The sequence below is a fragment of the Syngnathus scovelli genome, chromosome 11 (genome assembly GCF_024217435.2).
Source record: "Syngnathus scovelli strain Florida chromosome 11, RoL_Ssco_1.2, whole genome shotgun sequence".
NCBI lineage: Eukaryota > Metazoa > Chordata > Actinopteri > Syngnathiformes > Syngnathidae > Syngnathus > Syngnathus scovelli.
In genome coordinates, this window is record NC_090857.1 from 9,717,793 (window position 1) to 9,744,678 (window position 26,886).

Here is a 26,886-nt window from a genome sequence, read left to right on the forward strand (position 1 = left end):
AAGAAGAAAGACTTGGTGGAATTCAAAAGGAGGTCAGGGTAGTTAAAAGTTTGTCCCACAGGCCGCTGCTCGAGAGAAAGAGACGCGTTAATGACCCCGATTACAACCAAGTGTCTTTGTGAACTTTACACTTTCCTCGTGTCGACGTTCCAGAAATAGATGACGCACATTCAAGGTTGGGCTTTCCATAATTCCATACAGGGTTGAGGTGACTTCAAATGGGAAATGTTTCAGGTTAAGTGCACTCGGCTAAGTCATGCATGCAAATGTGAAAAGAGCATGAACGATTCAATTGATTTTGTTAATGGGTTTGTGAGTCAAGCTTTACCGAGTACCAATTTGGGCAACAAGCACTGTATAAAGGGAGAGATGCAGAATTTTCATCATGTTTTTCTGATTAAAACTAAATAGGTAACATATGGCGACAAACAGCTATGGCCGTTGACTCCAACGATTTCATATCAATTACGAGTAGAACATAATTTCGCTAGCAGAAGCTAAGTAAACAGCTAAATGCTAGATATCACATTGCCATGATTTTTTGGGGACAACAACTGGCACACTTCACATATTTTCTGAATGGCATGCATTTATATATTCCAGCAATAAAAACATCACTCGGGGGACAATATCTCTTCGCTTCATTATCAGGTGACATTGTGGGTGAGCTGTTTTATGGCAATTTAATTTTATTATAATGTGCTTCTTCCACTCCTTACATTTGTACGGCAGGTGAAGTATTAAAATCTAATTCTGCGTGTATGGTAAAGAAGAGAAGTAAGCTTTTATGAACCCGGAACTAATTAAATTGACTAACTTAACATTATCTTTGATGGGAAATTTAATTTGGAAATAAGAGCAACATGGAAGTCAATTGGCAAGATGCAAACACATTTGTCTTTCACAGAGTATTCACTCTTCAAGATGGTTTGAAATCGATTGGAAAGAAATAAATGAAAGCCTTTACCGTTTCATGCAAGTGGCTTGCCTCATGTTTGGCCTTTTGGGAAATGGTTTAAAGTGCAGCTTTGCAGTGTGTGATTTGTTTTTTCACTCTGAAGAAGGCGTGCAGTGATCTCTGACACCCGAGAGGAGAGTAAAGACTAAACAAATAGGAAAAGGTTGATAATAGATGGAGGACATCGTGTGAGATGCATAAAAATAAACGTTCCTCTGCAATACTCTCACGATAATGACAACAATCCTATTCAAACAAAAAAAGCAAAGTAGTTGAACATATTTAAATTGGCTGATTATAGCAGGTCCAATTATGCAAATGTCATCACGACATGCAAAGTTTCATTAATGAAAAGTAAAATCTGGCTTTTTGTCAATTTACATTGCACGAGAAACCCAAATTGCCTTTGCTAATTGATGTGTTTTGATAGATGCAAATGAACAGATTATTTTGAAAATAATGAATTATTAATCACAATCAAGTACGCTAACAAGCGTGATTTATTAACTGATTTCTCCATACCACATTTGTCAGTGCTTATTGCATGCCAAGCTGTATTTTAATGATGCTGTCTGTCCCAATCAGTGTCAAAGCTTTCCTGTAGAGGAAAAAAAAGTCACTAATGAACCTTTCATTGTGCCGTGGTCTGTCTTACAAAATCTGCATTCCAGTGCCATAATAAATCAGTGATACAGTGGGCAATCTTCATTATCAGGGGCGGTGCAAGAAGGTCTGGAATCTAGTTAAAATTGTAATCTCAAAAGTTGTGTGTGAACTCCAGCATTTCCAGCTCAGTTAACGATAGCCACAACAGTTTGCCTGCTGAGAATTGACTTCCCCCCCTCCATGTAATTACAGTTAACAAGCATAAAGTTTTAACTGCATGCGGACTCACTGGGCTCCCATTGCGCGGTTATCTACAGACGTTTGAAATAAGTCAAACCACAACGTGACATTAGTGAACCATCTAATTAGACGAGCTACAAACTGGACCTTGCATCGGGAGCAATGAACAATGCAAGACAAGGTACGATGACCCTGGCCAGCCGCAAACATTTCTGTTGATCGAATACAGTTTATTTAAAGGGTTCATCTATGGCTGAAAATTGGATATTAACGAATTGATTTATTAGGGTTGCGCAACCGTTGATTATAAAAAATGTCAATTTAATACGTGTGTCGATATGAGTTACGAAACATACAAGCAATTTTCACATAAGTCTTTCAAGACGGAAATATCACAACACTCACAAGCATATATTATTTAACTTCAGATAAAAATTACTAATAATGCTGGGGACACTTACAGTAGTTGAGTGAAATTCATCTTCATTTGTGTCTTCGTGACTGGATTATACTTCCCCCAATGGCCAAGTTGCACACACCAGAAGGCCCTGCCAATAAAGGAATCATGATGTATGGACAAACGGTTTCATTCTTTAAAGTCCATGTACTTCATCCTTTTATGAAATACATAGAGTGATAAGTTCCTTATTTTAAAAAAACCTCAAGAAGACCTTCTGTTTTTGTTATTAAGGGTAGGCTGGAACAGATTAATGGCATTTCAGTTCATTTCAATGGGTAAAGATGATTTGATAGTGTTTTAATTTATGAACATGGTCATGAAACAAGTTAAAGTTGTATCTCAAGGCACAACTGCACTTAATAAAATAGATAAATGCTTAAACGACTGCTAGTTTGTGAGTTAGCAAACTGCGTTTTGTTCCCAATATAACTCCAACAATGAAGAGAAAATACATTTCAGATTTGCCAATGTTCCATCTCGCTTTCTGCATTTCAAGGGAATCGATTGTGTGGATTTAATGTAACAAACAGCTATCAAAACAATACCACTAGCCTTCACACTTTCACAATTGGCAGAGGTAGAAAGCAATAAAAGGAGTCGGCGATAAGGTTGATAGATGTGAAAAGAAGTTCAGGCTCATTTGAGCAAAATGAAAAATACAAGTGAGTGGCAGTGACCTACATAGATGCCGTACAGACAGTACATTTAGTCCATCCATTTACTGAGCGCCTTTTCTAGTGTGAGAATGGCAGACATGTCAATGTCAGGAAGCAGTAAAAGCCTGTCAGTCTTCATGTGAGATGCTGAAAATCAATAAAGTAAAAATATGTGTAGGCGACACTCAAAGAAAATAGAGCACTCATTTTGCTGCACACCTTTACAGACTGATACGCAAACTCAGTGTCCCCATCATTTGATACAGCTTTTGCAAAAGTTTGAGGACAAGATTTTTGTATGGGGCGTCTTTATTTATCTGACAACCTTTATTGGGTAGGGTTAGGGTTATAGGTTCAATTTTGGCGAGGACATGAATAACAGTGAAGATTGAGGAATTTGTTTCTCCGGGAAATTCGAATAGTGGCATTGGTCTGTTCTCAGTAAGTGTATGTTGTTTTGGTCTTCATTCTCTAGAAACATGGAAGTGGCAAGCTGATGTTTGACAGGACAAACTCCAATTTTTTTTATTAAAGGATCTGCCTAAGATGACGTATTCTCTTTAGTGTCACTCTAGTTATTTTTATACTTGCGGTTCTAAAAAGGTGTACAAGTAATGTTTAATTTTAACCACCCACATGTTTCTGCATATGAAAAGCTATTTTGATGTTAGCTCCAACGAGTGACTTCAAACATGTGCAACGCAAAGAACAACAAAAGTCACTTTATTTACGAGCATAACAGGACAGTGTTTGTGGTTTCTTCTGTTTTGATTGCAATAAATAATTAAGACCGTGCCTTGTTTGAAGTCAGATGGCTGCAAACATGCGAATGATTATGGCACGCAGTCGTCCTCTAGCTAATTAAACCCAACGCAAGACACCTCCTTGATCCCATAATAGCTCGCCTGTTTAAGCAAACAAAACATCCACAATGACATATTGTGATTTTTTTAATTATTTTTTTTTAAAGGAGCGAGAGACACACCTATGTGTTTCTATTTAAAATTAAACTTCTGTTAAGATCAAGATAGCTAGTTAAATACTTCATGGTAGGATTAAAAACATTCACCACAATTTATTACTATGGTGACTTTTAACACAAATTAACATACTCATTTGCTTCCAGGATTAAGGATGACTTCAATTTTCCACGTCCTTATTAATATGCAAATGTATTATATTGACCACTACATAAACTGTGAATTGTCAAATTTACGAACAATTATAATTTTTTTATAAAGCATTAACCTAAGGATTCAAATTTACTCCAGGTTATCCTGCAGTATGCATTAAAACTCAAACATTTTCTTTGTGCTTTCTCCCCCTGCACGTTGCTCTTCACTTTTATGGATTCCAAGCTTAAAGCTCTTTATTAGATTATTCCTTTAAAACATCCAGTCATAAATCGAAAGCACCTTTCAATATAATGCACTGCGGCATACAACACCAGCATACCCGCGTTCAATAATGAACATAAAGTATTGATATTACCTTCCAGACTGACTCAACAAAAAAAAATATATATATATATATATATGTATGGGCTTTGAAAAGTCAGGATCTCATTACATTACCAAGAGTTTTCCATGCAAAAGTTGTTCAGCCTGGATGAAGATCACCTTTGAATGAATGGTTTGCTCTGAGCTTTATTCAATAAAGAAGTATTGCACAGATGGGACTCAATACTAAATAGTTATTCTAAGACTGGGTCATATTTCGGTCAGACTGCAAGAATATACAATATGGAGGGGATTCGAACTCGACACGCTGCACTGTGACGCAGACGTGCATCATGCTGCTAAGAAAAGTGACTATTTAAATCCGCAAAGTGAGAGAGTTTTGCAAATTTGATCATATGATCAAAGTGCACATGGTCAAGCTGGACCTGTTCAAACAATAAATGACGTACTCAAAAGACACGAACACTGACGTCACGTGATGTGACCACACAAACAGATGACACGCTTACACGTTCTTCACTCTTTACCTTTTCCCAGATGACAAAGAAAACAGGATTATATGCATTTAGGAAATGTTCACATTCGCATGAATTATTGATCATTTCTTTTGGTCGCTTTTGCAGTCATTGTACACGGTCACCGAGTGGTGCAAGCTCACCTTTAACAAACTCTCTGTTCATTGGTTAGTTTGAGGTAACCATGGCGACGAATACGGCGTCGCTGTCAACGGATATTTATTTACGTGTTCTTTTCCTCTACACGCCCTGAAGTCACGAAATGTCTAGTTGCGAATTATCAGATTAATTAACCAGCTATTTTTATTTCCACTCAGGTGCCAAGAAGAGGAAATGTTTAAGCACAATTATCAGGTAAACGTGTTTAAAAGTAGTTTTCGTATTGGCATTCTGTCTAAATGGTGGCTGCAATTGTTTGTTTTGCAGGGTGGAGCTGGGGTGGAGGTGTTCAGTGGACAAGGGAAAGATCCCGTGGCCAAGTGGAAACTTTGTGGAGGCCCTTCTGCCATACGAAAAGTGAGAAGAAAATAATATTTTCCAAACAGGTGCAACCGGTTTAGACAAGTATAATTAAACAAACATGATATCCTTGAATTCCTTATTGGAGCCGCATGCAAAGTAACACTCAAATCATAGACTGCGGAGGATGCAGAAAATGAACAGCGCTGAGTGGCACTTAAAGATCTCAGTAACTCTAAAAACGTCTTTCCAAGTTGACATGAACTCATATTACATCTCTTTTTCCAGGAGTACGACAAAGAAGTCAAAGGATTTGTTTACTGTCTGGAGGGTAGCAGCAAGACTGTGAAAATGCAAATGCCAGCGAATGGGAGAATGTCGTGTAAGTTGACAATAACAGCAGGTTTCTGAAAAGTATTGCATAGTTACATCGATATTTTCTGTTGACTCAAAAGATCAGGCGAAATGTGGTGCCAACAAGCATCAAGCGATACACCGCGTATAGTCCAAAATATACTTATTGAAGAGTTTCCTCGCTTTTTTTATCTTGATCTTTTTTTTTATGCCACCGCAGAAGGGAACTAGCAAAGAGGATAAGAGACATAAAATAATATGAACTTTGGTTTGCCAATATAGCAAGCTGCTCAATATACTATGAGTACTACAGATAGATTAAATATCAACTTCATACACATTCAATCTTACATACAACACAATATTTCCACTAAGACCAATAAAACACCACTGAGAATTGGGATTTTATTTTATTTATAGTTGTCAAAGCAGCATAGTGGACTGGTTAGCATGTCTACCCCACAATTATGAGGTTCACACTTCTAATCTTAGCTCTGGTATTCTGTCGACAGTATTTTGCATGCAAATATCTTTATTATTTCATTTCTTTAGTGGGACTCCTCCAAAGATTCTTGGCCATTCAAGTGACTATTCCGCAAGGCAAAGACTTTTCTGTGGAGCTTGTGTAAGTTGGTCATGGTTTTTTTTTGGTAATGATTTACACGACATTCTTGACAATTAATTGTAGACTTTTTTTTTTTTTTTTACTTAAAATTCCCTAAAAAAAACTGATTGAGAATCTTATCATGGCAAAAAGGTTATTTCCTTTTTTTTTTTTTTTTAAACACAAAACTCCCAGTCACATTTTGTTTCCACAAACTTGACTGCAAGTAAACATTCGACTTTATAACCAATAATAGCCTATTGGGTTTGTTGTTATTTGTTTGCTCTGGAAATGCAAAATAGCCATGCTTGAAATACAATCATGAATACACCCTTTTGATATTTCTCATGCATAGTATTTTTAGACTCAGGTGAAATGTTCTCCTTGGTTTTGCTCTATGCGTGTGTGCTCGCATGCCTCCTCACCCTCGTGCGTGTTTGCATGTGTTCGCCACTGATTTCACAGAACTGACTAGCATCGTATTTTGCAGCACTGTCTAAATCACAACATGCCTCTGTTACAGAATAACTGATGTGGGCCACCTGAAACGACGGCTCTACTTATCGACTGTGCATAAAGAGTTGTCCGCCACACTCTGGCATGCAAAACTACCCCTGGCAGGAGTGCAACGTAATATGGTGAGCATCTCACTCATCCTGGACACATTGTCATTATTCTTAGGTGCGCCCCTCAACAAGTGAATTCCTTTCCCTTCTTGTCTCAGTGGACCACGTTGTTTGTTGACCTTGTGTCCTTCACGGGAGAGTTGTTCAAGGCTGCAGAGTTTTTGTCGCTGGATGGCATCACCCTGTTTGCCAGTTGTAAAGTGCGAAGAATATTTACCATGAAAACGGAGCCGACTGGATTAACAAACTACGGTAAATATTAACAATTGCAGCTGAAATTGAACATGTTGGGACTTCAAATTTTCTTAGCAATATTGTTTCAGAAAATGTTGGTGAAAACCTTTTAGAGAGTTTTGTGTGATTTTGTGTCATACCCCTTACCTCACATTCTTGTTTGAATTTAGATATGTTTCTCAGTAGGGTCAGTGTTGTGGATCAGATCCCGCGAAGCTGCCAATTTCCACCAAACGTATGCCATGAGTGTCAGCTTCTGAACATGGCAGTCTTGCGAAAGGCCAATTTGAAGACGACTCATGCGAACGTCGACGGTGGTAAGCTCTCTAACGATCAGATTCTAAATGAATAGGTCAAGAAAATGTGTTTGGTAAATTGACAGATTGGAAAACGAGTTGCCAAGACATGATTTGTAATTCTGAATCAACTTCAAGTCGACAGATCCGTTCAATGGAATTCATAATAATCATGCAAATTAATTCGTCCATCTTCCGAACCTCTCATCCTCACGAGAATTGCGGGATACAACTTCAAATAATGCAAAAAAAATGTAAAGGAATACATTGAAACCTTAAATTAGATTATAGATATTATTAATGGGTAAAATGTATAATAATCAGTCGAGCATGTTGGCATGGAAACTTGTGCTAACATAATGTGGCAAAGGGGAAAGAAAGAAGTGGCACTTCACCATGAACAAGCATCAATTAAATGAAAGGACTTCAAACTGGGCCAGATCGGTTGTTACGGCAACCATAGGAGGATAATGCACCTCAAGATGATTTTCGTTAATAGTCCAGAGTTCTTTCTACAAAGTGGTTTGCAGTATTGCCGATGTGCTAATGTGCATGTCAAGAAAAGTTAAAGAAAAATGTTATTTACATTCTCTCTTCCTAGATGTTTATTTTTCTCCTCATTGTCAAACAGAACAGAAAGTAGGTGCAGCGTTAAAGCTCGAATATGAGATTTTTTGGGTTTTTTTATATGCAGAAAGGTTTATAATTCCATAAATAAAACAATTGGCTGGTTCACCAATGCGGAAGACCACCAAAGTAGAAAATTGGAGCTGCCTTGGCAATGACTCAACTCCTAATTCTCTTCCTGTGCAGCTCTTACTTGAATATCTTTTTGTAATTTTCATAATGATAAAAAATAACTTTGATATTGCACCCCTCAGGAGTTTTGCCGAAATGGTTTTGTTTGAAATGCGTAATTACAGTACTTGTTTGTGGGATGCATATGGAGAAGTGTCTTCAGATGGAGTGCACTTTGTTTTGCTCCAGTTAAACGGCCGCATCATTTGTACTTCCATTTGCACTGAGTCACATGTACTTTATTTCCTCCTCATATACAAAGACACGCACCAGTAATCCAGTCCTGCAGCCTCCGTGGCCCCTTTCATCGGTACATATTTATTTGTTCTGACAGCCGTTTCGGTCGTGTTGACGCAAGCGGCGGCGCCCGCAAAAGACATCAGCGACCACCTACAAGAACGAGCTTATCGTGATTAGCATCATTAGCATACCGTTCCCTCATCGCAATTAAAATTAAAGAAGACATCCAGTTAAATGATGACCGCTTTGCCTCATCGCCTTGTCAAGAACTGTTAGTTATGAAGTCGCACTAAATAACACAAACATCTCAATTCTACGCAAAATAGATTTGATTCAAGGTCGACAAATGTTTTTATTTACACCTCCAGCATTTAGGCGTCTGTCACTGTAGGTTTATGTTGCCCACTTTCTTTCATAAGTTCTCGCAGGCTGCAGTCTTCGTCTGTTTGTATCCATGCGCTTTTTTCAAGATCGCTACACAAACCTCAGACAAGTTTGAAGCTTTTGTTAGAAGACCAAAACATGCTGCCAAAGTAAATGAATCCCCCTGTAGATGCCGATGCTTGTGCGCTGTCAATATTTTGTCCACTTGAACTGTTCTTTATTCCGAGAATCAAATAGGCCGGTCTGAATCCCGCATGATATAAGGCTGGAAAATTGCCACTGGCAGCTTTTTTTCCCCCCATTTTTTCAACTTGACTTTCACTGCTTCACCAGATCAATCGTACAACTCCTAGTGTTATCGTCTTTGATCATCATCATGTTCGGCATGAGATTAAGTGCTTATTATTTGCTGCCCCACTTTAAGCCTGAGCACACTTGCTAAATGATAGCTGTTGAAGATCGATAGGCGTCAATAAGTAATGTGACATGTCTGTGAAGGACCTGACCAGCATCCTGCTGCCAGATCAGCCGCTTCTCACAGAAGCAAGCCCCAGGCAGCTCCACACATGGCCTCGGGCTCCAAAGCCGCAGCGCCGGCAACACATGCCGGAAGAAAAGGCGGCCCGGCCGTTAATGGGATGGAAAAAGGCGAACTCTATAATGACAAAACGGTAATACACAAATTCTATCATATGATTCAGACAGCCTTGTCGTGATTGTAATTATTTTTGTTTTTGCAATACATCCCACAGGCATGCTTCAATCCGTCACACCCAGAATTGAATGCACAAGTTGGAGATGCAGCATCATCGCACCTTCATCAAGCGGGTAATGGTTAGTTTTGATATCTTGCTGTTATGTCACCTTGACAATATACAGTTAGGCAACCAATACATGTGTAATCAAATATTTCTCCGTCAGTAAAGTCAACCAATGCACATTATAAAAAGATTCCCTGGTTTCTTGATAACACGGTTGCGGCAAAATACCGGTATCACAAGGATCGATAATTATCGACGTATTTTTCCCATATATTTCTTACTCTGGTGAAGCTCGTTTAAGGGGCAGGTTTGTCTCATGCTGAGCCAATAGCAAGCTGAGCTTTGGTTTGAATAACAATTCGTGGGCTGAAACTCGCTGCGGGCATGTTCCTGCGGCCTTTTGGCCGTCATCCTTCCACCTTGCTCAGCGGCGAGTGTTCATTAATTTCACACTTGATAGGTTGCGAGGCACTCCAGAGACCCAACTATTTGTATACAAAAAAAAATGGGTTTTCCATGTCCACTTTCAAAATAAATGTTTGTTGTTCTGGCTCTAACTTGTTGTGGTGTCGAATTGTAATGCAGCGTAAAAAAACTAAGATGTGATTGTAATATTTAAACCTTCAGATGCAGCGTCTCAAAATGTTAGTTGCAGATGACAATGTTATATTTCTGTGAAGTCCTACTCGGTTCCCAGAGTGAATTTTGGCGCGTGTGTGTTTTCTTCGGATGCTCCAACGTCCTCCCACGTAAAAACAAACAAAAAACATATGTTAGGTTAGTTGAAGATTCCAGATTGTCCATAGATGAGAACTGTTATTTGTCTCTGTGCTATATGATAGACTGAGCAGTCCTCTGCCAAATATCAGCTTGAATAGCCTCCAGCTCACCCGTGAACCTAATAAAGGGACACCATAGAAACTATATGGGTGGATAAACTTCGCATGATATATTACTGAAGAATATTAGTTCGGACCTTATCGAAAAAATGCTTACAGTATCCATTTTCAAAACAAACCTTGTCAAGGTCAGCAATTATGGTTCATTGTTACCACTCCCATTAAAATCCCATTAGATTGCCCTTTATTGTCATTTTAGCAGAAAGCAAACAAGTAAAAAAAAAAAAAAAAAAAATTACGATCGAAACAGTAAAACTAGCTATTGCTGCGAATTAATATAAGACTCGGTGTTGTTGCTATGCTGTTATTTCTTTGTGAATGGTTGATTTCACGGTCTACTGCTATTTATTGTACATAGGAGCACCCTCCAGCTTGCAGCCACCTCCTCCGAGAGGCAAAGTGCTCAACAAGCAACCATTTGAGAGGAGAAAGTCACGAGTCCAAAGTGCAGCAGTAGAGAGGCTCCAAACACTGCTGGGTACACCGCAAAGGCTCGAATGCATATATAAAAGGACCAAACCACTTGTGCTCTGAAATTGCGCTTTATTTTGCTACTCAAGAGCCTGCTCATGTCAGCCACAGCAGGAGAAATGAGACCAGAGAGACATACAGCAGTCCATCAAGTGGACTGGAGAGCAGACAAGAAGTTTTGACCCCAAAAGGAATAACGGAGGTCCTAAAAGCAGGTGGGAGAATGTTCAAGCATCATGATGGCACAGAATAAGGACTACTAAAAGACATTTTTGATGAGCTGTCAGTAGCGTAACGTTGAATCCAGACTGCTGTTTTTCCTTTCAGATTCCGGTTTGCTTGAAAATGTTGCCGGAATTTTAATGAGCCTCATTCTAGGTTGCATACATAACTGCTTTTGTTCCACCTTTTTAAATTTTGCATCACCCACGTCGAGGCCCTTTGCTGAGGATTTTTCAGCCAAGCTATTCCCAGTCTTCCGTCACGCGTATCAGGAAGGTCATTGTGCGAACACTGCGACAGGCACGCATTTTCACTAATGTTATTCTACAAAGCAAGAACCCTTTGTGGATAGCTTCGGATTCAAAAAGTCACGTGACAGAATGTGATGCGAAGGAAAAGCATTGGATATTTTCTTGGATCAAATAATAACTCGTGTCACAAATACCGAATAAGTCAATTTGCCAGTAAATTGAGCCAAGATCAACATTATTTCCCTTGTGATGTTTTATAAAAAATTTTATTTCTCGATGAGATTTTCTCATTTAAAAAGGGTGACCAGGCTCAGAGGAGGATGCAAAACACTGAAGTGTCGTGGTTGACACTAAGGTTTGGGGTTCGAGTCTCAGCAACTCTTGTAGCTCAAAGGATGAATACCTGTAATTTATTTTCATAAGTACCTAGTGGTCATGTTCTCTCTCTTTACTTGCGTTGGATTTCTCTATAAAAAACAACATTCAGTGCTTTAAATGGAAAAAAATAAATGCCGATAATTTTGATTTTTAGCTGTTGCCGGGTAATTGGGCGGTGGGTAATAATTGATCATGACGTCAAGCCTACAGATCACACGATGACCCGCTATAGAACAAGCGCTATAGAAAATGCATAGCTAGAGTTGATAAAAGTTTGATGCCAGGAAAAAAATATTCACATTCTCTGGAGTTTTTAATGCAATGCGATGCATTAACTTGTATCGCAGTCCTCAATTCATTTATTTCTCTGGCCATTTAACTTGGCAGCACAATCTTTCATTATTCTTATACTCTATTTCTAAGGGAAGAACAATTTCTAGTCTGTAGATGTTCCTCTGGAGCTGCAAGTTCCTTTGGCCAGCCGTGCTCACAGTAGTTAGTTCATTAATGGTAATGTGGCACGTTAAATAAAAGTCAGAGTGACATCTCCCGGGTCCAGGGATTGCCACACAGTGGGCAATTAGAGGAAGCGATTATACTGACGAGAGGTTGAAACGTGCTTGCTCATTCATATCGAGAGGTGCCCCCATGTTTGAGCTCGGGCCCGCTGTGGAGTTTGAGCGCTCGGCGTCTCTCATGTGCACACATGAATGCTTGCAGCTTTTTCTTAAGGTTGGACTTAATTAAATATTACGCTCCCATTTTTCTCAGTCGATCTAGCGGAGTGAACACTCTGTGTTCTAATAGATTGAATCCGCTATTCGAGGCTCTGGGAGTTTTATAATATTCATATTCTATCATTGAATTCTTTTGGTGTTAGGTTTGAGTATTTTGATCGTTTTTCCCATGTCTAATAATCTTTTATCCTAGATGAATGCAGTTTCAGTTCACCAGGCACGAGTTCCATATCGCCCCCACCCACACCGGCGGAGCCTCCCCCCGACTCAAGCCGGCCCGCTTCCTCTCCTGACCCGCAGGTCCAGAGCTGCTGGGAGAGTAATGACGAGGAGCCCGAGCTGCGGCTCGCTCTGCGGGAGGAGGTGTTCACGTTCGCATCCCCGCCCCACTCACCCAAAAGAGGCCAAGGCCGGGGTGAGCGCAAGATGGAGACGAGAGGCGAACAGGTTCAATGCCCAAATGGGACACGCAGTGAGGCTCAACCCGAAGATGATTTCATTGGCAGTGAAAGTGATGAGGTACACTCACTCTGGGGTGACAAAGGCACCCTCTTCACCTAGATACATTGCTCACTATTGCTTTGACATAAATGACCAGCTGCCTTGAGCTGGACAGTTTGTATCGTGCCGTTTTGATTTTCCTGGCCTATCAATGCAATGGAACGTCCAACGTCAATCAGCTATTATGCTAGCAGCATTAGCCTAGTGTCATTTTGTCTTTTTATTTATTCATTTATTTTGTTAGATTTTTCAGCCATAGCTTTAATGACAAATCCTTCCGCTACAGTTCAATGTAAAATGACATCTCCCACAGTGCACAGTTTGGTGTCAATGTCACAATGCACATTACCACTCAAATTTAACTGTGGGGAATATACTTCAACCTAAGACGTCGACGGGACTATTATAATCAGACAATGTAATAATGGTTCTAAAATTTATGGTCATTTTCTTTATGCTGAGCAGGGTAATTAAACCATATGGTGGTTAAAGCATGCTGCCTTCAAAGAAATGATAATTACTTCTTCAAAACTTTATAGTAGGTCTTATAATTCCGATTTAATGGAAAATGATTACCATTTGGGTTACAGTCATACACCCTACAGTGGAAAAGAAAATCAATGTTTTAACTTGTACGCAGCTCCTCGGTCATATGCGCATTTCAAACTAAACATTCCAGCGTTATGGCAAAAGCGATTGCGTGTGTTGCGATGAAAAATAATTGTTTTGTTTGGCACTTAGCAGCATTAGCCAAACTACTTTGTGTCGGTGAATATTGAAAGACATTTGAGTTCTTAGCCTTAATTTGGAGAGGGGGGGGCACTACTTTAGCAAATTCTATTCATTAAGGAGTAGTTAGCTCGGTGGCACTAAACCAAATTGGGTGCACTTACTGGGAGCCGCTTTTGTGTTTTTTGTGTTTTCTTTTCAAGTTAAGCTAAAAAGCACATCTGAAAATCGCTGTACAATATAAAGGATAACTTTTGATAGAGACAATACCATTTGATCAAATCCAGTACAAAAATATGTGCACCCAATAAAGTAATATGGCTGAGAAACTAGTTGGTAATTAGGATATAAACTCTTTTCAATTCATAGATCATATCCAGTACAATACTTTTTGAATTTGTGTGTTCCCATGCACCATTCGACAATCACAATTATTTTTTTTCCCAGTGCAAAGTGTCAAATGGGCATTTTATGATAAAGTATTATTTAATAGATATTTCTATATTCATAATTTGCAAAGGGGCTAACTGTGGCGCAAAGTGAGTGCTTATTATTATTATCATTCTTATTATTATTATTAATGTTATTTGGCAAGCAATACCTACCAAATAGCATTAAGTGCTATTTACAATTTGATTAGAAGTCATCAACCATTTTTTAAAATGACATTTGTGTTTACTCATTAAGAACTTTTGTTTATAAAATCACTTCAAATTTATATTTATATACAAAACATTTTAATCAAGTCATTATCACAGATTTTTTTTTAAACAATACATAGAATACCCGATTGCAAAACATGACTTAATCATTGCAGTGTGCCGAGCTTTTCATGTTCTTGAGCTGCCAACATGGTTGTGAAAGCACGCACAATTTCTCTGACACACGTTGGCTTAATTTAGATTTTCACTCATTTCTGACAGCCTGCTCGTTTCTTCACTCATCTTTCAAGGTGTTGCATCAGATCCGTGCGATTCTTTTGAACCATTTGTTCTTAAACATAGAGAAATATTAAAAGCAGCAAACATTTTGCTTGTGATCTATACCTGTATACAGTTGTTCTCGAACAAATGCCGTATGATTTTACTGAAATGCAATCGTGAAAAAGAAAGAAAAAGAAACAGAACAATAGCGTATATTAACACGCCGCCAACAGATTGCAAAGCAGTATGGTCACAATACTAGTCATTAATTGTTGTTTACTGGCTTGCGCTTGAAGTAGAATGATGAAGGATGGAAAGAAGGAGAAAGCAAATAACATATGGCGCTGATAAGCTTTAAGGGATTTAAGCGCTCAAAGGGCTTATTATAACCTTTCACCTCAGAATAAAGCCCGCCGCAAATGAAGCCGGGCCGAGGGAAGGAACGGAGACTCTCGGCTCTCTGGGAGCTTTGTGTTTATTTCCGGAGAAGTAACGACCGTATTTAACGACTTCACGTCTTGAGATTTGCTGCTTGCGATTGTCACTTTTTTTTTTCCCCCCCCATTCAAAACTGGCACAAACTAGTCTGGAGGGATACCGCTTATTATAGTGTATTCTTAACAATGCCCCGTCTGTCAACTGCACGGCACCATTATGCTTAATGTATTAGTCAATGTGAAGAACAGTATATACTCAAGTAATAAGTTCCTCGCTGATCTCAGCACTTTTGCAAAGTAATCACCTGTGCCTTTTTCTTTTAACTGTGCTATATACTCACAACCTGCCGCAGCATTATGACCTCTTGCACAGTCTAATGAGCTCCAATGCAGAATCTGTATCAATAGCGTGTTGACAAAATGATAATCCTCAACTTTGATTGACACATTCAAAGTGGTAGGATGTCTGCGGCATGATTATTATTGTAGTTTATTGTGCTGATTTGAACTGCATCATACATTATTCCGGTGACCTAATTTAGCTATATGACGGAATTAATTAAAAAAAAATGCAATTTTCTACAGTTTAAAAATTGTCATCTGCACTTAGCTGTATGTTGCTGGCCTGGAACCTTGTAATTCCAGACAACAAAGTCGGGTTTATACATGTGCATGAGGAGGATTTCACATTTCTATAGCTATGACTCAGACGGCAAATAATTTTTATTCATCACAAACTTAAATAATAACTGAATGCTCCAGAACAGAAAGGTAGCCATGATGGTTAAAAGCAAATATATGTTATATGACCATTGAATTTATTTCAGAGCAATGCTGGACACGATAGTCAACATTGGAAAAAAAAATCAGAGCAAATGTACACTGTACATAGTATATCCAGCTCTATTCAGTCTTAATGAGAAAAAGCTCACCTCGGGCGCAAGCTGTAGTCCACAACATCCTATAATGGATTGTGTTTGACATCAGTGTTGTTATACGTTGTATTATGGCAGATACATTTATGTCTGAATAGCCGTGAAAAATTCTCCCCTCCCCCTTGGTTCAGCCTACAGCTATATAGTCGATTTACTTGTACACCACTGTGGTAAATAAAAATCAACAGCAGTCAATGTGCATTTGTTACGCGAGAAAGAAAATTTTTTACAATGTAAAACCGTGACTGCTTCACACTAGCCAGTGTTGTGTCCAAACTCAGCGAGGCTTCGGCTCACTATAGTGACTTTGAAAAACAGCACAACGAGATGGTTCAACTAGAGCCAGTGTTTCTTAAACGCTGTCAGCCCTTTTCCTCCTATACACACCACACAAAATAAATAAATAAATAAATAAATAAATAAATAAATAAATAAATACCTCGCTGTTGTTGAAAGTCTGAATTCAAATAAATAAATAGATAAAATTGAATAAATAAATAAATAAATAAATAAATAAATAAATAAATAAATAAATAAAAAAAAATCAATTATTGAAAGTCTGGATTCTTAAAATACAAAAATTCTATGTCATTGGCAATGACTGAGTTAACCTAATTTGTGTTCTTCTTCCAGGAAAAGAGCTACTCTGCATTCCCACAGCTAACAATAAATGCAGACTCCACTCCTGACATTTCCCAATATCTTGATCCAAATTTGGAACTGAAAGTCCAGCCTGAGGATCAAAGCACTGAGCAAACATCAGTCGAAGATCTTTGTCCAGTTGCCAGTGAAATGCAACTGCAGTCTCCTTACGTCAACCCGGTGGAAACTGTTCGCATAGCTTCCGGTACCCGTCGTTGGCCTTTTGGTACCAGAGAGGAGCAAAGGTGTGGGTCGGGAGACGCAGAAGCAGATCAGGCTGTGGAATGGACCAACCCGGTTGAGACTGTTCGCGTAGCTTCCGGTGCCCGTCGTTGGCCTTTTGGTACCAGAGAGGATGAGAGGTGTGGGTCGGGTGATGCAGAAGAAGAACATCAGGCTGTGGAATGGACCAACAGTGTGTCACTGTCAAGGAGTTGTCTTCAGGAGATCTCCATGCATGACCCGCTCAAGGTAAGGTCTACTTGAAGGAGCCAAACGTCATCTGAACAGTTTAAATGTGGGTCACGCCAAGATGGCGATGCCCAGGAAACAATATGTTGCAGATTTACTGGTGTTTTTAGTTTTTATTCCAGACTAACTTTGATTTGTGGCCCTGGAAATTGTGTTCCATTGCCGAGCGTAAATCGAACTCACCTTGCAGATAAAATAAACGGCCCGATAGTAAAACGAACGGTATAAGTATTTCAATATTTTACATTCCATTCCAAACAGGATGTTCACAGGGCTAGATGAAATGATGCTATAAACCATGAAACACAATGTATCCCCGTCTTTTTTTCCCATTGCCAGTTCAGCCTGATCCTGTGAATTTATATTGGCACATTATTTGGGCTTATACTGAGGAGAGCCGCTCAGGAAAGACAAAGCAGTCCGAGGCTTGAAAAGCAATGAGGGTAGGATAATGTGTTGATTTTATTTTAAGGATTGTAAAGTCATGAAGGAAGGGATCAGACTATATGGTGTGATCACGAGCTCTAGGCAGCAATCCAAGATATCAGCATAGTCAGCTGGAGTGACGGTGAGGCCTGAAGGGGTGATGTGTTTCACGGCTGTTTTCTTCCCGAGTGTACACAACAGTGTTGCGACATATCTTCGCATCCCCCTCGTCATGGCTGTAGCGGCTGACTTCTGATTTGTGGCAGCTCTTGACAGGCGGCGTGCGGTGACGCCTTTGACTGAAAGGTTGTCATAGGAATGTGACGTGTTTGAATTCCGTCGTCCCTAGGCCTCGGTTTATTATTTATGAGAATTAATTCACCACTCAACACCGGGGCAGAGCCAGCCTCGTTTTGTACTATTCTCCCAAATGATTAGATGGCCCTATGAAAAAAAAAAAAAAATACAAAAAGACATTTTTGCCTTTGACATTTGAGTTTTTGTAGTATGCTTCTGTATGAGATTCACACAACGTTGAAAGCTTTGCAGAATTATGTTGACAGAATGCAAAGCCGTTTCATTTGGACTGTGTCAGTCTGCATAAGTGATTTGTTTTGGGGAAATTATTTCAAAGGAAGAAGACAACACAATCCAGCCTGCTGATTCTGGTGATTGGCACACAAAGCCGGTCGGCAGTCTACAATTGCACGACGGGGATGACGATGAGCTCCAGATGCTTGCGAGTCTAAAAAGGGAGCAGGAGGAAGACGAATACAAAGCCTCGGGCCTCACTGCGTCTCAAATCCACCAGTGTAACGTCAACGTGAGCCTGAGCAGCGAGGACGCCTCTACCTGGACGCACATCTCCACGGTTGGTACAAGCTTCTACTCTGCTACTTTAATCCCGCTAAGCATCCACAGTCGTAATGACGACTACACTGACCCTCTACCTCCCATCTGGAATCATTTCACTGACCGCTGCTGACCCGCACGCTTGCTCATTTCCATTTCAAGCTCCTCATCCACAGCACAGCAAAGTACTCACACACCCCTTCCTCTGGTGTGTTTCCTGCATTACAAAAGATTATGGAGATAGAAACGCATTAATTGGGCCTCTTACCGCTTTAAAAGATACACTAGCACAATAGCCACCATTTCCCCGCACGACTAGAAATTATTTAGGTCATTTTAAAATCATCCCCCTATGGTCTTTTTAGAATTCAAAGATGGTTTGAGGTTGTTGAAGGTCATTTGGATCTATTGTCAATTAGCATAAGCACATTGCACTTTGGAATGAAGAGTGCAGCCTCGGCTGGTCCCAAATGGCTCCTCTGTATGATCCCCGGTGAATGTGGTCATTATAGATGCTAATTTTATGAGCCTGTTACCATTTCACTAGATGCCGCAGTTATCCCGATAGTGGTTGAGATCCAGGTAGAGCATATTTCGTAGCTGTGGGACTGACCCTGTTTTGGGACAGCGCCATTAAATGCATTTGAGTCTGTTTCCCATGTGAACCAGATCTGACTCGACTTTCATGTTATTGTTTTCACCCGCCCTGGGCCACCGACTAAGGCTCGCCATGTTTCAAATAACAGTGAAGCATGCCTTTCCATAACTCAATAAAGACAGTATATGCTGATGTCAGGCCTTAAACAAATATGTCTGGCAATAGTAATGTCCTCATTTGGAACCCTGGCAGTGCACCCGGTTCTACCAGAGCAAACGCTCAAGGTCTAATTTGGGGTGCAGACTTGGCTTATATTCAGAAGGCTGAGCACTTGGAAACACAAGGGCAGAAAACAATATGCTCCTCCATGATGTGGAAATCTCTGATAGAATGAATGGGAATCTTATTTTTTCTCCAAAAAGTGGAAGCGGATGGTAATTTTTATATTTTAGTGCACCAGATGAAAAAAGGTGTGGCTTCAATTATCATTTACGTTACTATGTGCAAAAGAAATTCACACAAAAACTTATTACTATATTTCCCGTACAATATAACTCTAATATATTCATTATCATGCTGTTGTATCATGATTCATATCACTAGCAAAACTATTGTGCTTGGATTCCCACCCCAAGTTCAACCGAAGCTCTTTTTATTTTCAAATTAATTTTTCTACTTACTCATCATTTTTTCTTTTTTTTTTTTAGCATCTGCCCTTTTCCAAAAAGACCTTCTCAAGGAAGCTCTTTGAAACAAACCGTCTGGCGAGTCAGATTACCCAAATCATATCCCCCTAAAATAATAGTTCCTACGCATCCCCTTTTCAGGATACTCGTCTTCATCAGAACATAATACCGGTCCAATTACGCAGGGTACCATTTGAGAACAGTACACACAGTTAAATAAGGCACCGGAGCATGCTGATAAATTCAATAGACTCAAGCGTTGTGAGGATTCCGAACCTCAGTATGACTGCTTTTACATCACAGTTGTGCAATGTAAGAGCCTTTGCGCCACCACAAGGCTAAAATAGCCTCCCGGGGTAATGATATGCGCCTTTGCTTGGCCGAGATGAAGAAGGTAATGTGTTATTATTTCATGTAGGGGATGAGCATGTGTGATACTGGAATAGAAAGGGCTTTTATTTTTCCCACTATTCGCATCAAAATTTTGCACCCATGTCGAGCGTCTCTATTTGTCTCATCTGCGATACAGGATGTAATCTCGCACGCTGAGATTGTATTGCATCCATTTGCCAGCAGGCCACTGTGAGAATAGTTTTTGTGGTTGGGGAGTTTTTGGTTGTCGCTGTATTGCCTGCTTGTTTTTCTTGACTTGCTTTCGAATAACATGATAATACTGGAATTATTTTCTTCCTTATCAGAATTTACCGTATTTTTCGGATTATATATTGCATCGGATTATAACGTGCACATTCAGGGAAACAACAATACAGCACATTAGTTAATTCAACTTCATTTGACATCCATAAATAAATTAAAAGATTGTAAGTGTGCCTTATAGGCCAAAAGAATACAGTGGGAATAATTCTGAGGGAAATGTTAAATTTCTTCTTCTCTTTTTTTATTCAGCCAGATAATCAGGGTCACCACTACCAGAAGGAAATGAACCCACTCCAGTGCTCAAAATCAAGGTAAGCAAACCATCAAAATGTATTCAAGTATATATTCACGGTAAAATTGTCTATTGGTATTCATAGTTTCTTCGTAAATAGTATATAGATCTTAAAATGTTACAATTGTATTGTACCAATTTCCGCTGGTGCAACAACTGCACTTTGCTCCTGAAATTATACAACACAACTTGCGCAGAGCAGATGAAAAATCATGCAGATAAATCGATTCCCCCGCCTTGATGGGATCTGTAATTGTGTTTCATTGCATCTACGTAAAACAATGAAATGAAACACATGATAAGCGACTGCAGAATTAAGGCTAAATGTCAGCTGTCAGATGCAGACGGAGGCTCATCTCCCTCACAGATGAGCGCAAATAAATTCCTTTTGTGTGTTTTTCTTTTCCCTTAACTGCTGTTTGGGTTTTGTCACAAGTGCACATTACTCCGTATTTCCTTTCTATTTTCTTTTGTGCCTGTCAGACCAAATCACTGGCAACTATAATGGCATTTAAATAATAATAGAAATCACATTTTGCTTTCAGAGTTCTAAGAAATCCCAAAATTTGAGTTGCACTTAGTCCGTAAAATGTGGCGAAGAAAATGTATTGTTGAGAAGGGAAGATGAATTTTCTGATTTCACCTTGTTTTGATTTGCCCCAATTCAAATGATTATTATTGATTATGGGCAGTATTATTAGTGATTATTTTACTGTGACAACATTCTTTTTGTTTTTAAGAAACACAGGATCTGGATTAAGATGTTTTTGTTTTGTTCCTACAAAATGGACTTTGCCCAATTTTGTATTTTGAGTCGAGACACAACCATAACAGAATTCCAAACTCATAATTAAAGTAATAATTTGTATAAAAAAAACAAATACTTTTTTATCCATGAATAATCAAATCATAACCGGTAACACAAACCAAACAGAAAACAAGCCTTATCTTTACCCCTGCAGTTGAACCTATTGTTGTTGCCTAGAGACGTTTATTATGATTTTTTTTTTTTTTTTAACATAGAATTCAATTTCACTACATTTTTGTTGAGGATATTTCCATTCATTTCAGTTGGGAAAGATAATAGAAGTGATTGATTAGTCACAGAACAAATTAAACTTGTATCTCAAGGCACCGCTGTCATAGATAGGAGAAATTTCTCTGTGTTTTCCCAGCTTCTGTTTCCACACCGTTGCCCCGTGAACTGTATAATAATACCCAGAAGCCGAGCCTGAAGAGACCTGCTGGGTTCTAGCTCACCTTCCCAAAGCCGGGATCATGTTCTTCCTCAGGCCACAAATTAGTTATTGAAATGGAATCATATGCTGGTTGCACTCCGTTCGTCCTCGATTACTGTCTGCACAGCAACGCGCTCAAAGCTGCTTTTAATTCCGTACGTTCCGACTTAACAAAAGCAGCGTATTAGTAGTGCAAGAATAGATGGAGACCCGGCTTTGTGCTTTTTGTCCCTCGTCCTATCTGGCCACATCTAACGGCACACGTGACATGTTACAAAAGAATACAAAGGGATTGCATCATGGGCAAATTCAAGTGCCTTCAAGAGAATACTTTTGATTTATTGATGAAAAACAGCGCAATGATATATAGGCTTTCAGCTTAGGCGAGTTTCCTCAGTATATTTCCTGACTTATTTGTCTCCAGGTTGTTTGAATTCCCAGTGGAGCCGGGATTCTCTTCGCCGCATTGAATATTTGTTATTGACAAGTACCTCAAACACCTTCCAGTCGACTTGTTGTTTGGCTTTTACTTTGAAGTAGGCCTTGATTTACATATTGATGAAAAGCTTCCGTGGTTGCTTTTTATTCTTTTAGGTGTTGAATGCTGACACTGCTACCGTTGAGATCTGTCACGTGGGGTTTTTGGAGCGTCCTGCAAGGCATCGTCTCTGAGGAGAACAGTTTTGCAGAGAGTTGAAGTACTCCTGTTGCCGTGTTTAGTGTTGCCAGAGAGTTTTTTCTAATACATGCCTTAAACGCCTCTTCACATTCTCTTCTTGCGTCGGATTTTTGAAAGTAATTGCCAGGGTGATAAAGAGAGTGTGGCCTTGATGTCGTTTCATTTAGAGAGATTTGGAAGAGCTTAATGTCAATAATCACTGCCAAGTCCCAATGGACAATTTCAAGTCCAATTTTCAGTTTTGTTAGCGGAATCGGCCACTGACACGGCTGAGTAAGACGCGAACAGATTTAGAGCATAATTACACACATGGAGAGATGTATTCTCATTGGACACTTCATTAGGTACATTAATATAATCTATCACAGTGTTTGCCAAACCCTCAGCTCAAGTCGATAACCTCCCCTAGGATGAAGATCATAATATATTTTTTTAATAACCGTTGCTTGCGTTTTGGTTAGATATTCACTTTTGTACGATTAGAATCAGTTCCTGGGTTTTTTGCAGCCACCTCCGTTTAAGACGATAAATATTTCACACGTAAATTGCCATTATGTGATACAGTTCCACTACAGTCCTGTAGATGGCGATAATTATAGCTACCAATGCAAAGCCAATGCAGACTGGATTTGTTGACTCCAATGCAAGCAGACTGTGGCAGCAAGAATTTATTGTGTGCTCGTCACATACAAAGCAAATACATTCAAAACATCAAATCAGCTCTTGACTGAGGTAATCATTTGATTGACAACACTTTTTTTTTTATTATAGTCGCTGTCCTGGTGTATGTAATTGAATGGTGCGAAATGTTCTTTGTGTATTTTTAGTGCATTGAATTGATTGTAACTGAACAGTTCTAGCCCTGAGAAGAAAATTACTTGGATGAATGAGAATATTGTCAGGCACTTTTCTTTCAAGGCATTTGTCGTAAACACAAGTAAAGAAATAAACAAAGTGTTCAAGTATTGTCAATTCAAGCATTATTATCCGCCGCTGCAGGTCTCGTATTGGATCTTATTAGATTGTGTTATCGAAGCTGGGAACTCAAGATCTGGAGTCAATAAGTTGTTGTACTCATTTTCCTCCATCCTATTTTTTAAGTTTATGCAAACACGCAGTAGATCAAAATGAGCGACACCGCCCCTCCTTGCTGTTGTTGCTGATGAGATGGATGTTTGATTTGCCCGCAGCCAGATGAATATTAAAACATACAGAGGTTATCGTTTCCTCATTAAAGATGCTATGATGTGCTTTTATGAGATGCTTTGTCCAGAGGCAAAAGATGTAAATGGGTGATTATGCAACTGATGTGAATTATGTTTCAAAAGATTAATCTCTGCCACGCTGCCAAGTCACATTTCCTCTGGAGACGCGTTGTGTTGAAACACTGTGCGGTGACTTATGTATAATTGAAACCTGGGAGAGTACGCTTGCATGGAAAAAGAAGTCACAGAAGACGGGCAAGGTTGGGAAGAGCTATCTGGGTCAGAATGTTGTCAGCTTAAAGTCGCAGTGCGAGTCAGGACGGAATAAATGATAGTTGGGCTAACGCGCCGAAGCTAATGTTGGAGGCCCAAGGACAGCGGAGTACCGGTTAGGCCCCGGGACGGTGCACGATGATGGGGCCTTTATTGTTAACATGTCATAGAGGCAATTCGAATGTGCCCAACACTCCGCGGCGATGAAGACTGGAATGGCACATCTTGTCATGGCTGTATTCCTTTATGGTCTTTTCCCAGGGACTGGATGGATGAGCTCAGCCCTCGCATTCTGCCTCCGAGCAGCAAGAGAAGGTCAGACAACACAAGTAACCGTCATGAGGATCTAATCAGAGGTACGGTAAACCTTAAGGTTGATCGTTCTGCACTCGTCACTCCTTTATGTCCGTCCAGGTCAGGGAGACGACGCGTCATCTACGTCCCCCATCACGTGGACTAATGGAAGAACGCTCTCAAGACACTAAACAGGGCAGCGTAGCATGATGGGAATGCACACATAAACTGTAATTAGGAGAAGAAAAAAAAAAACAAAAAAACACAAGAGTGAAGCTCTCTGTCCTGTGTAGGTCAAAACAGACGGGGCTCATTACAGGTCTTTACCCCCCTCCCCCTCCCCCCCAGACACACCGACAAGGTTAATTGATGAAACCTTTCCAGTTTACAACATCGTTTTTTTTAAACCTCTTACACAATGTGTCTCATAATTAGTTTTCATTATCGTCGCCCAACTTCTGATAAGATAAAATGTTCCACCCGGAGCCTTCCATAACCTTTTTAGCATTTAACTGCCTGTCAATTTAACAGCCAAATTGGTGTGCTTTAAAGTAGTGAGGATTACAGGGGGGGGCGCTCTTAACGTCTTCGTAAGGTGCTCGTCACTCGGCGCGTCTCAACACTTGATTGATGAGTAGCAAGATGGCAGAAAATTTTTAAATCCACCTGAGTCTGAAGGTCATCCCACATGACTCTCTCGCTTTATTCCACCTGGGAGAGTCTACTCGCCTTCTTATCGCCGAAACGTGCCCGGAAAATATAGCCTACATTTATACTCTCAATATGGAGGCTTTGAGCACAACTCCACTCCATTCACATCGGTTCATCGTTCGCGTCCTGTGTTTTTTGGGGGAGGGAGGGGTCATGTTTTTATGGGTTTTACATGATACCAGAGATATGTACACTAATTTTATTGAATAATCGACAACTAATCGTTCATCAAATGAATAAACAGTTTTGATAAGCAATAAATCAGTTACATACTTTTAAATTGAAAATGGTCAAATTAAGTATATATAAAGATTCTGTCATCTTTCATGAGAGCCGACTGATGTTTGCACTGAATCAAAATTAACATTAATCAGCATTTTTGCGTATTTTCTGACATGATTTGTGAAATTTCCACATTGTCAATTTGAAATCACGAGATGTTTTTGAATAAAGGGATAAAAATGTAAACTTTTTTTTCTTCCAATAAATCAAACTCATCGTTTAATCGACGCAATAACAGCCAGATTAATCACTTATTAAAATAATCGTTAGTTCTGGTCCTACAATATAATTATTGCCATGCCATAGAAGAAAACAGCTGATTATGTTCAAATAAATCTTACCTGCTAATTCATTACTTGGCATTGTTGAAATGTTTTTGCTACAGCTTTACAGTTGCCTTTATATTTTGGCATCAGTCGTAGTGCACCACTTACTCTTAATAGGAAGGGGGTGTCTATTTGATGTGCTGTTTTTTCACTTACACTATTTGGCTGCATGAGTGAGATTAAATAATACAGTTGAAGCATCTCAGTAGGATGCCGTGTGGTTCTACACCGCAGCAACCTGCAAACTTAATAATGAATGCATTGTTAAATTTCAACGCCTGTGCTATGATGTGCAGGCTAATGTTGCGGGCGGTGGGCATGTTGACTGTATTGTTTAGTGGGATGTTTTTTTATTCATTACTTTGAGAATTACATCTTTGGAAAAAAAACTTGCTGAGTGATATTCTCGCTTCACCGCAGGAGGGGACGAGTCTGAAAACGAAGAGGAGATGGAAGACGAGTACTTAAATCTGCTCTATGATCCTTGCCTCAACTGCTATTTTGATCCAGAGACGGGGAAGTACTATGAACTAGCTTGACTCAAAGCTTGCGAGATTCTGACTCAATTAATAAGAGGACATTGACAGCTGATGAATGGCAGCAGAGTTTTGTTATTGATCAGCAATGAATACCCTGCTGGCAAGGAGCTTTTCATGTTGCCGCGTTTTGTTTTTATGCTGGTAACTAAGGACGTCACCAGTGGTCTTGTTAGCATGTAAAGGGAGCAAAATGAAAGCTTTTTTTTTTTGCGGCAGCTGCTCATTTTATTAGCACATCTGCTGGTAAAATCCCTTTTCGGGAAGCCTTGGCTATAGGTTTAATTGTAAGCTATCTGAAAGAACATCCTGCAAAGTCATTTTATAAATTCAAATTCTGATTTGGATTCATTTGATCATGTTCCTTTTATTCCTCATTTGTGTAAAACAGTCAAAGATGTGCTGAATGAATTTCCACTTTAGAAATGCAACTTATGTGGCTTTGCTGAATATAAAAAAGAATTTTAAAATAATTAACCAATATTCTGTAATAAATATGTGAAATATAAAACTATCCTCTGTGTTTATTGCATTTACTGAATATGCAGATTTTTTTCTCTCTGTTTTAGCTAAATAATAAACCC

At 39.4% G+C, this 26,886-nt stretch overlaps 1 protein-coding gene and 1 long non-coding RNA gene across 11 annotated transcripts in view; one reads left to right on the plus strand and one right to left on the minus strand.

The window, feature by feature from the left end:
• LOC125977511 (uncharacterized) overlaps window positions 1–5,034 on the minus strand; it is a 62,858-nt gene extending 57,824 nt beyond the window's left edge. For 3 of the 8 annotated variants that reach the window (XR_007484653.1, XR_007484654.1, XR_007484650.1), the window contains exons 1-2: window positions 4,908–5,034; window positions 2,266–2,352 (exon numbers count right to left, since the gene is read on the minus strand). This is a non-coding gene — a long non-coding RNA (uncharacterized lncRNA). Of the gene's footprint in view, window positions 1–1,422; window positions 1,557–2,265; window positions 2,353–4,494; window positions 4,798–4,907 lie in introns of those variants that run through there. The other 5 variants (XR_007484647.2, XR_007484648.2, XR_007484652.1 and 2 more) reach the window with 4 other exon arrangements.
• On the plus strand, window positions 4,879–26,813 carry cfap20dc (CFAP20 domain containing). Of its 3 annotated transcripts, XM_049734057.2 has the most exons (18): window positions 4,879–5,073; window positions 5,213–5,249; window positions 5,322–5,411; window positions 5,643–5,736; window positions 6,261–6,333; window positions 6,836–6,950; window positions 7,037–7,190; window positions 7,343–7,489; window positions 9,389–9,561; window positions 9,643–9,724; window positions 10,909–11,028; window positions 11,111–11,236; window positions 12,803–13,128; window positions 16,768–17,247; window positions 18,308–18,544; window positions 20,716–20,777; window positions 24,415–24,509; window positions 26,187–26,813. In XM_049734057.2, the coding sequence occupies exons 2-18, from the start codon at window positions 5,229–5,231 to the stop codon at window positions 26,303–26,305; spliced, it is 2,514 nt and encodes an 837-aa protein (XP_049590014.1). In that variant the 5' UTR covers window positions 4,879–5,073; window positions 5,213–5,228; the 3' UTR covers window positions 26,306–26,813. The 3 variants fall into 3 exon arrangements, with proteins under 3 accessions (XP_049590014.1, XP_049590015.1, XP_049590016.1); XM_049734058.2 differs by having other exon boundaries at window positions 4,879–5,249; window positions 9,643–9,718; XM_049734059.2 differs by lacking the exon at window positions 26,187–26,813 and adding an exon at window positions 24,568–25,626 and having other exon boundaries at window positions 4,879–5,249; window positions 24,415–24,468.
• The last annotated feature ends 73 nt before the right edge of the window (window positions 26,814–26,886 follow it).

Excerpts from the sequence above, each read along its gene's own strand:
- cfap20dc (XM_049734057.2), top strand. The coding sequence starts at position 5,229 with ATGTTTAAGCACAATTATCAG. Across the intron at positions 5,250-5,321 it reads TGTTTAAGCACAATTATCAG|GGTGGAGCTGGGGTGGAGGT; the intron begins GTAAACGTGTTT and ends TTTGTTTTGCAG. Across the intron at positions 20,778-24,414 it reads CTCCAGTGCTCAAAATCAAG|GGACTGGATGGATGAGCTCA; the intron begins GTAAGCAAACCA and ends GTCTTTTCCCAG.